Raw genomic sequence first — 10,709 nt, 5'->3', positions numbered from 1 at the left:
AGGTTGTCTCTTGGACGACTTTTAGATTCCCAATAGCCCTTTTTGCGTTTCATGGGAGGCCATTGCGACTGCACATGCTATACCCATCAGAACCAACCTAAAGCTCAGTCACGATTCTTACCGACTCTCAACAGGCCTGCCGACTGTGTCAGTGTAACATGGTACCGCTTTTCGTCTCCTCCGGACCTTGCACGAAGATCTTGAAATTGTCATCGCCTAGACCCCAAGCCACTCGGACATTGCCGGGAACGAGGCAGCTCCCGCTGCCGCCCGCGATCTGCACTTTTGGGCATTCCCATTCTTAAGGCAAGATGCCACGAGCGGCAGGGCCTCCACGAACCCCATACACACTCCTCGACCCTCGATCCTATACCTGCACCCTTGAAGGATCTATCCCCCGCCCCACCCTAGGTTATAGACCGGTACTTACTTTAACCACTACTTTAAAGGAGCCATGAAGAGAAAACACAAGTTTGGTTCATTCAAAAGATTGTCTCGTTAGAATCATACTGACACCACTTTTAACGTAAACTTCGCTCAACTAAGCTACATAATTAGGAAAAACGGGAATGGTCATGCGACCCACCAGCTCATTTCCCGCAACAGAACCTATGATGTCACATGAGCTAATCTCTGCGATTGGCGGAGGCTGGCAGAAGCAGACGCAAATTAGGTAGAGCTTACAAACTAGACGAACGAGCGATTTGCGCTAAAATTTAGGGCACATTCTTTACAAAGCAATAAGAATCATGAGACAAACAGTGGAAGTTACGAAAGCACATGTAAACATAGAAGTACTGATGCGTTCTGCTGTTCGTACTGCGCACAGCATGCTTGGTTTAGCTGCACAGCACTACGGGGCTTGGGGTTGTCTCAGACGACACTACCCGATTGACGCAAGCAACGGTGTCTTACGTGACCCCATTTGTCGAGCGAGCACTGTTTCAGGGAACGAATATTTTCTCCCAGAACAAAAACAAGCCAGGCTTAAATGCAGGCAAAAACAAACCAAACGCTTGCCACGGTATGGTGGCGCCATCTAGGTTACGGAACGTAAAGAAACGCGGGAACAAACCAACACCGCTGTACAGGGTGGAGACAACCTTTGAACGGTCCCGTGCCGCCGCAATTGGGCTAACGGGCTCAACGCGTTATTCTTTTCGTTTCCCACGAGACCTAGCAACGCGAAACAGACAATATGATTCAAACTTCTTCAGTAAACCGCGTTGCGGCGATAATTTTAGCGCGGTTTTGACACAATGACTTGCTCCGGCGGCGAGCGAGCAACCGAAAATGGCGGCGCCAGCGTATACGTGCCTCTACCCTGTACGGCGGATGCGTGAATGAAGGCACTCTAGGCTGCAGAGCGGTCGGTTCGTGTGATGTCATTTGGGACCACGAAAACGCACGATTGCGCGGGAAAATCAAAATTTTAACCTGAATTGTTTAATTTCTCAGTGAATAAAGCACCGTTTGTATCCGGACAAGCGCTGGGGGCACTATAAAACACGAAATCTTTCGAATAAAACCTACTTGCATTTTCTCTTCATGGCTCCTTTAACCACACAGTTCTCTAGCACATTTCTCCATCTCTCTTTCAACTCAACTGCCACACTTGCAACGTCCCTCTCACAACCTACCACTTGGTGCCTTCATGCCCAGACAACCCTGAACTACTCCTTAACCCATGGAGGCCTTAACCCATCACCTGAGCAGTGCGAGCTTGCGCTGACCAGCTCAGCTCCGGAGTAACAAGCTCTGGTCGACCGGTCACTGGAATCAGCGCGGGCTCGCGGCCTCCTGGACGTAGGAGGCCGACCACTTGCACTCTCAGTCCTTCCCTTTAAGATCCATAAACGCTTTCTACCCATCCCCTGAGCCGCTTGTCTGGGTGTGCCACCGCTTCTCCCGTACGGTCCATCTTTGTGCCGCTTTATTGTGACGATCTACACAAATGACTCGGCATGCGGTGCCGAATAACGGCTTTTGCCCCTGAAACTTTATTTATGTAGCCAGCTCGAGCACATATATAGCCTGCTCAGTTGTAATGTCCTCTGCAGTTCAAAAGGTGGAGGCGCCCATCGTCTGGAAGATAATGCACAGCTATGGTTTCCCACGCAACTTTTTAGGCACAGCCTCGACACAGTCACTATGGATGAGAGGATGTATTGCAAGCGAAAAGCGAATCAAACATTCACATCCTGGACGAGAATGGGACTAGGCAAACGGTACTTTTCTATTAGGAGGTGTGAGGCATTTTAGAAAATGCATCAGCTGCACACAAATCCCCACTGTGCCATGTCTGCTGCGTACAGATGGTTTAGAAAATAAAATAGCACGGACGAGACAAGAGACAGGAATAAAGGGACACAGGACAGGCGCTTCTGTCCTGCGTATATGCATGCTGCTTTCGCGAGATATTCCGTCATTGGTGCAGTAAAACCGTCCATTTTTAGTGCGAGGCAGGCTGGCTACGTCTGCAACCATACGCTCCTCCATCACCGCGGACGGCTAAGCAGCAGCTGCGGCAACACCCTGGCAGCTGCGACAACACTTGCCAGTTACTAGCAAACCTCAAATCTTTCTGGGTCTTATGAACGTCATTTTATTTTCCAACAAAAATAACTTTTACAGAAGCACCCGTCTAATCTATACATCAGCTTTGCCCCTGCTACATGAGGCTGCCCGAGGGCCAAGTTGCCAGGGCGACCTCACTCGCGACGACGGTACAACCCGCAATATCCTCATGCACAGAGAGACATCCCTACCGGTCACTTATGCTTCCGAGTAAGCGGAAATTCAGTCTAGAGACAAGTGCAGACTGATACTTTTGTGAATCCCATAGCCTGGGGTCGGCCGTCACCGTTTACACTCGGTCACCTTGATTTGTCATTTTGGACTGAACAGAACTGCTCAAGACCAGCTCGTATCTTCTTTTCTTCTTGCCGGTAAAATATTCATGAACTGAGGAAACCTCCAGGCACCTACAAGGACACGTGTAAATGGGTGCGAGAACTGCGTATCTCTCCCTTACATCATATGGGAGCTAGGATCTCCATTTCCGAAAGGTTGCTTCAATTTGTCACTTTGGACTGAACAGAACTGCTCAAGACCAGCTCGTATCTTTTTTTTTTTTAACAGCGGAGCTGTTGTTAGTGGCCAAAAGTTTAGTGTTGCAGAAAACTACCCGACAGGAATGCCATCACGCAACTGTCGCAATACCCGCTAGACAACGGAAAAGACACCATTTCGGCCACTGCAGCACTCAAGAGGAGCAAACGCCACGTCTAGCATGCACTCCTTGGTTCATTCTTAGCAACAGCCACGCCGTAATTGTCGCAACACCTGCTCGAACGATAAGCCACGTCATAGTAGGCGACTCTCGGTTTGTTCGTATAAGAGCCAGTCTTCGTGTAATCGTGCGCATGCGCTCAGTATCGTAGAAGAGCCCTTCGCGTGGCAGCATCTGCGTAGTGACTTTGCACCCACCACTCGCGGAGACAACTTCTTCGATGCATATGACGACTAGCACATGGAATAAAATATGACGCTTAACTATATGTCCGTCAATGCTCACCTATAGCGTCACCATACAAGTCTTGCGCGCGAGCGCAAGCTTCCCGGAATTTTTTCTTGCCAGCAGAATATTCATAAATTGATGCAACCCACCCCGACACCCACAAGGACACGTGTTATATTGTAAAAACACTCCTACCTTGGCCGATTTTGCATATGCGGAAACTCAAACACCTGGTGAAGCCCTTTTTGTGAAGTTAACATTTTCCGATTCACAACTGCTTGCGCAGCATATAGAGAAGACGACGTGGATATGCGATGGCCCATTGTAAGCCTAACGTCACGCATTGAGGTCTGACGTCGTTAGTAGGTGCCCCCAGCTTTATGCACAAACAAGTATGACACTGCTTGGCGTGCTGTTAGACCAACGTTACAGTTCCCTAATGCTAAATTTGAAGTCCCTTCATCGGCTTTTTCAAAAGGCAGCGAAGAGAACGTCGCCAGTCAGTACCAATTTGGAAAAGAATAACTCATTGTACATCAAGCTGCAAGTACCAGTTGACACAAGGTCTCAAAGCGAAACATTAGGCCTAAACTCTCGCACATGCCCAACTGTTGCTCTAGCAACGTGCTACATACTTAGAGTGGCACATGACCACAGTGGTCTACTGGGCAACAGAAAACCTCAAAGCAAGACAACACGCCTAGAACTTTAGCGCATGCCAGACGTTGGTGCTAGTCTCGCAAAACATTCATTATACTTCAAGCTGAGGGTAGACATCGGAAGACCGTCACAAAAGACGAAAAATTTCAACGAAATCGAAACAGAAACAAAGCTGGGCTGAAACATCACATTTTACAACGTTGAGGAGTAAAGGCTTGCATATTTCGAAGAGCCCATGTTCAGCAAAAGTACCTGCAGACATTTCACATTTACAAGTTCCTGCTGCCTCATTGTTTGTTTCAGAAAAATGCTTAGGCAAGCTCAATTAATCCCGATTCACCACGCATTCGCTATTCGATGCGTTTTCACACCTTTGCCATTTTTTGTGTTAATAAGCAACTGCTGCTACTGCTGCACGTGATATACTTGTTGTATTCATGACACACTATTCTACTGACGCAGGCCAACTTGCTTTTACACTTTAGTGTCACTTTAAAAGCCATGCCCCCCCCCCTGTTCTCTTTGTTGGTACTACTTTCTCTGTGCCTTGGGTGGACCTGTAATCAGCCACACACAAAAATAAGTGTTTTCACCTTTATTTTCCAATAAAAAATAGCTTTTACAGGAACTGTACAAAAAATCACCACTTATTTACATTTGTAGAAAGACACACCGTAAAACAAAACTGACGCCTTCCTTGAACCCTTTCTGGTAACCACGTTCCCACATGTTGCTTTGCCATTGTGCTGTTCGTTGAAAGCCAAAGAAGGGACGTCTGGTGTGGCAAGTCGCAACAGGGCTGAAGAGACTCTCGCCACACTCGCCTCCATCTCACGGGGCAGCCGAGGAAGAAACAAAGGCCCACACAAACAGGCACCTCTTGAAACCACTCGACGCAGGTTGGCGCCAACAACAGACAACACTCGCGTCCTACCCAGTAGCCCCGAAATGTCTCGCCAAACACACGTCACCAGGGAATTTCCACCATGCTCAGGACCTCCTAAGCACTCGCCCAAACTGACACACCCTAATTTGTACTCTTAAAGCAACTCCTTGTCCAGTACACCACATCGAACCAATGAGAGATTTGCCGAGGGGAGGGGGAAAAGATTAACCGAGCCATCAATATAGTACACCGGCAAGTAGCCTCCGGGTTAGCCTACGTTGCCTACACCAAGAGGAGTAGAAAAAGAGAGGGCGCGCTAGCGGGGATTTCGCTCAACCATAATCATTACTCACTGCAGGTAGCACCCCTGAGACGTAACGAGTAGGGATGCCGTGCGGAATGTGTCACAGAGGTTCCACTGAAGCTAAGCTGAGATATGCATTACGTCCCCGCAGCCAGAATAGAAGCAGAGGCCTTGAACTGCTCTGCGACTGCCCGAATGCAGCCCCGAAGGAAAAAAAAGGAAAGAAGGGGGCCAGAAAGTCGGTTCTGATGCAGAATGAATGAAACCAAACTATGCACCACAACGAAACCAGCCAGCAAGCATGCCTTTGCTCTCAACAAATGCTTCACGCAACTGATGCGGGCTGCCCATCACAGCCTTCAATTTTGTTTAAAGCTCTTAAACGTGCCTGCATTCAACTGCACAAAACCCTTGCAGATTGCCGAAGAAAAAAGGCAATAGGGTTACGCAACCTAAATCACACAAACAAATGACCACGCCCAATGTCTGCACTCGACAATTCCCCAAAATGACTGAAACTGGACCACACTGTACCTGCGCATAAACTGGTATCCATTACGACCCAAGGAATTTGCAATCTGTAGCGCGTTTCAGTAGTAGCTCACATGAAACTCGAATAAAGAAAGATGGGAGACTTCTTTTTGTAGGCTGTTAACTGAAAATTTGAGAAACCCTGCTGCCATTAGCCGATTGCTGGAACTTATTACAGGGTGCCTTTTTAGACCTGCATGTATACCGCGATTCCTTTTTCTTCATACCTACAAATGTACATTTGCATACGTGAGTTATGTACATGATGCCAGCAAGCACGTGCACAACCATACTGATCCCCTTGACACATAAATGCACGCAGTACAAATGAGATACATGATGCGGACCCCCGTCGACTCCAGTAGGCTGAGTACCACAAATCTGAGTTTGGCTCCGTAAGTATTATGTGTATATATATACATGCATATATCGGCATACAAAAGGGCATGTGTCATGTTTATGTACAGTCATATTTACAGGGAGACATTCAAACGGCAAACTACTAAGGTGTTCAGCGACAAACAGAGGAAATGAGAAAACGGCAACAGCAAAAAAAGGAAGGCCAGGATTATGCGAGCACATTTGTAAAGTAAACATGAACCTTGAAAGAAAAAAAAAAAGAAGAAAGTTTAAGTAATGACTCAAAACGTGCGAACACTTTTTGACTTGGTATTAAAACAGATACAGACCAAAATATTCCCAGTTTTTTTTTAACAAAGTCGAACAACATTTAAAACAATCAAGAATTCACATAAATTTCGTTTCATAAAAGCGACACCCTGTGTGGCGCATGAAAAACTGAGTCACATTGAAGATACCCTTCACTCTTTAAGACAGTGTCCCTCACATGTATGCATTTAATTACCCATAGGGGTTAAACTTCAGTGCCCACCACAAAATGCCTAGAATCAGGAAGTGTTCATGTCCACAAAGGTAAATCTAGTTCAGGAGCCGATTTCAATGCCTGCGGCAGTCAAAACCAAATATCTGACTTTTTAGGTTGGCAATGCAACAAGGTGAAGACTGGAACATCAATCTTTTTACACAGCGGTCTCAAATCATAGCAAGGAAACAACAGATGCGACTGCCTCTGTAGCTCACACCTCAATGCAGCTTTGTGAGCAAGCAAAGTTCATCACAAGCAAACCATGCAAGGACCTAGGTCTTGCAAAATTGACAGACTTCTCGAATTTCAGTTACATCTGTACTATGACACCGTGGGCTGCATTAAACGATCGCTTACATCAGACACAGCCAAGTCGGACAGCCCAAAACAGCCATTTTTGTCCGGCAGTTATTGCGACACAAAACACAGGTCATCAGACGTGACCGCATTGGTAAAACAAGAGCAAAAGCATGTCTCAACACCTTTTTCTGCCCGGCTTTGTATTAACAGGGCCTCAGGTACCCTTGCTTCTTCAGTAGCACAGTTAAAAAAATAAATGCCTCGTTTGTCTTAAAATAAACCCCTTTCAACAGAGCGTAACGTACCGTCATCAACAGACAAACTGCCGCCACCAACATCGTGCAGCTCGAACTACCCAAGTTGGAGGGCAGCCAAGTTCTCTCTCACAAACGCGCGCGCACACACACACACGCATAGGACATATAAACCCTGTAACTCACAACACCGATCACCAAGGTGGCAAGACTTGCGATAAGAGTTTTGTGCTCGGAGCGGCAGAATTTACGCACCAACTTCTTCACAAAACACGATAGGGCATAGAGGCAAACAGCCAAGGAACAGATGTGACGAGATGCCGTTAAGCAACACCAGGCAGCCATAAAGCGTGCAAAACACAGCCATAAAGGTGCAGTAGATCTGCTATTGTCGCAGCGGGAAGATCGCGAAGCTTCTCCCTGTGGGGGACGTACAATAACCTTGGGGGCGAAGCATGGCCCTCACGTGCGACATGCGCCAAGTGTGGTCAATTCTACTGCGCTAAAAATAATCACGTGTAAACAATAGCCCTTCTCACCTGAGGGTTAGCTGCCCAAGTGCTCAGGGAGAGATGGGGAAAAAAAAGAAAAGAAGAAAGAACACATCAAGTTTCTGTGTTCAAGCCTGGCCAGTTGAAGAATGGCCCCCATCACACCGTCCCATGAAAGTCCAATGGCTGAAGCGCAACAAAACTGGCAACGAAGCTGGCCACCTTACCCACAACACGGCAGCTCCATTTTCCTTTTTCTTTGTGCAAACTTTGTGCGCAAACAAAATAAGCGAGCATTAAGTACAAGATCAATTGCTCCGTGCAAAACTGGAAGAACATCGGACGACCACAGCCACAGGCAGCACTGCCCACACAACTCAGAAATGGGCGAGTCAATGCTAGACTGCACACAGGAGGCGACATTTCCCACTAGGCAACGGACAAGATGGAGAAGTTTCAGCGGGAGGGGAAACAGAAGGATTCCAATGGGTCGAAAATGGCTTCTGGCATGTAATAGTGGAAACCAACGCAAGAGGCCGGAGAATGCGAAAGCCCGCCAACAAACGCTTCGCTTGAAGGAAGTAGCGAGAAGCTAGGTCATCACTCCCATCACCACAGGCCTAGGGGATGGGGGGGGAAGGAAGGAAGACCGGAGAAGAACAGGGGTGCTGCAGAGGCCAAGGAAGAAACAAGCAGTCCCATTAAAGAGCTGACAAGATGATTGCCCGTACACGGGAGGGCGGTATCCCACCCCTCCTCTTCCCGGCAGAATGCAGGACAAGTCAGCAAGGACGGTCCCAGCGTACCAAGCGGTCTTGCACCAACGTCGGGCCAACGACAGCCCCCACGTCTTGAAGAGGGGGAGGAGAAGGAGGAGGAGGGGGAGGACAGGCTCCCCTCAGCAGTCACCGCACATGCTGGTTGGTGGCCGACGGCGGAAGGGACGTGGAAGGAGGTGCCGCCGCGGTGGCCGACAGCAGCTCGCTGAATGAGGACTCGAGGCACTGCTTCAGCTCAGCATAGCTGACAACCAGGATGTTTTGCTCGTCGCGCGACATGAGGCAGATTTTCTCGGGCACACCGGCGTCCAGCTTGGTGATATTGGCAAGGAGGCAGGTGGAGGGAAAACAAGCAGAAAAAACATTGCTGCACAGACGCACAACCCTGTGGCGAGTGTACGGGCAAGCTTTAGGGCAGGGCAGTCAGGCAGCTTGTTTCCAAGCAGAAAGTGCACTCACACAAACGAAACATTGCAGCCTCTGTGTGCTTGTTCAATGAGGCCCTAATGCTACAGAAAGTTTGACGCGTAAATGAATTCAAACATACCCATAACACTTTCCGAAAATGAAATCTCGCCTATTACGAATGGAAGCAACACAGTATGCAGCTGTCATTTGCATGGCGCTCATGCCTATTACAACTATGGTGCAATGCTACATTGTTAAAAGGTAGGTAAAGGCAAAGCTAATGGGCATCCCTTGTCTAGATCCTATAACTTGTTATAAAAGAACCAGTGCTGCACAAATAATGCTTTTCTTCCAAAGTGCAGGGATTTGACAACCTCACTTTTGTTTGGCTACAAGTTCTGGGCCACATTTACCCCCCAATTCCTATCTACCGCCCTGAATGAAATTCAAGGAAATGCAATTTACGTGCTCCAAATTGGAGATCAAGAATCGAAGCACCCTTAATGTGCTTGCTCCCCACAAAGCTGTAGCACAGGCAGGTTATAAGCATAAATTATCAATCCTTTGCGACTCCTCCTGTTGTGAAACTCCGGAGCAAGCGGTAGCACTGCTGCAACTGCCAACTTTGCACAATGCAATTTTGAACAGATGCCTAAAGCCTCATTAGAAAAACCTTTCTGCATTTTTTCCGGCTTTCTCACAACGCCTTTGTGAAGCAGCTTTCGTACAAATTGTTAGACAACTCCTTAGAAAACAGTTATCCATGAAAACAAAAAAATGTAACTGCAGTGAATGCATCTGCCCCAACTATTCTTTGCACATTTGGCTTTGGCATAGATGCCTGCCAGTTATACATCCCCACTAGAGGGAAATTACGACATTGCGATTTCATGCAGCAATTCCACACCCCTCCCGCAAAAGACCCTGTGCTTGCACTAATTTCAAAGACAGCTACAAAACAATAAAGAGAGGGGCTCGGCAAGCACAGGGGTGAGTGAAGAGCGTACCTTGTTCAGCGCTTGCACTACATGGGCCATGTCAATCCACGGCCTGTTGTCTTTCGTGACTTGATGGAAGAGGTAATCCCTGAAGAGTTTCAGCATGTACCGATCCCCTGTCTCGGACCACGATGTGTCCAAGTGGAATCTGCAATGCACGTTTTGTGGGAACAGAGAGGGAGAGAAAGAAGGGGTAACCACCAGCACAATCACCAATCCCTAGAGTACACGATGTGAGCATGTCGTACGAGAGAATATATTTTGCCATGCCAAGGTGTCCACGCCAACAAGAGTGCACATGTATAACCAAAAGAAAATGCCACACAACGCACTGGCAACAGCTTACACAATTTCAGAAGCATCTGGAGGTCTCAGCAACGTAATGCCGCAATCGGCGCCTTTGTATCCAGCCCAGTTTTTTGTCTTGTCTCCAGAAAAAAGATTTATTTGTGCGGACTGACTTAATTGGAAACTTTATTACTCTTGCACCATCACACCAAGGATACAAGTGACAGTGAAGCTAATTCGGTGCATTCCTGCACGTCTCTTCCACATGTAATTATAATGCGTCTGCAGAAGTCTGCCACATATGGGAACAAATGTGCTGTCAATTGTTTGTAAAACTTGAAGTTCAAATTCAAATTTCAGCCAAATACTGCAAACTTCTAAGAATCCAAAAAAGCATGCCAGGA

General features: G+C 47.5%; 1 protein-coding gene across 4 annotated transcripts in view; it reads right to left on the bottom strand.

Moving 5' to 3' along the window:
- Window positions 1–4,760: 4,760 nt before the first annotated feature.
- Window positions 4,761–10,709, bottom strand: part of Pan3 (Poly(A) specific ribonuclease subunit PAN3) — a 43,394-nt gene continuing 37,445 nt past the window's right edge. For all 4 annotated transcript variants that reach the window (XM_077702205.1, XM_077702206.1, XM_077702207.1 and 1 more), the window contains exons 15-16: window positions 10,027–10,165; window positions 4,761–8,923 (exon numbers count right to left, since the gene is read on the bottom strand). In XM_077702205.1, coding sequence (XP_077558331.1) covers window positions 8,738–8,923; window positions 10,027–10,165 — 325 coding nt within the window. In that variant the 3' untranslated portion in view covers window positions 4,761–8,737. The remainder of the gene's footprint in view (window positions 8,924–10,026; window positions 10,166–10,709) is intronic.

Source organism: Haemaphysalis longicornis, unplaced genomic scaffold (genome assembly GCF_048455015.1).
Source record: "Haemaphysalis longicornis isolate Haplotype H1 unplaced genomic scaffold, Haemaphysalis longicornis Haplotype H1 scaffold_3, whole genome shotgun sequence".
Lineage (NCBI taxonomy): Eukaryota > Metazoa > Arthropoda > Arachnida > Ixodida > Ixodidae > Haemaphysalis > Haemaphysalis longicornis.
Note: the sequence above shows the minus strand (reverse complement) of the source record. Positions and strands in the feature narration are given on the sequence as shown.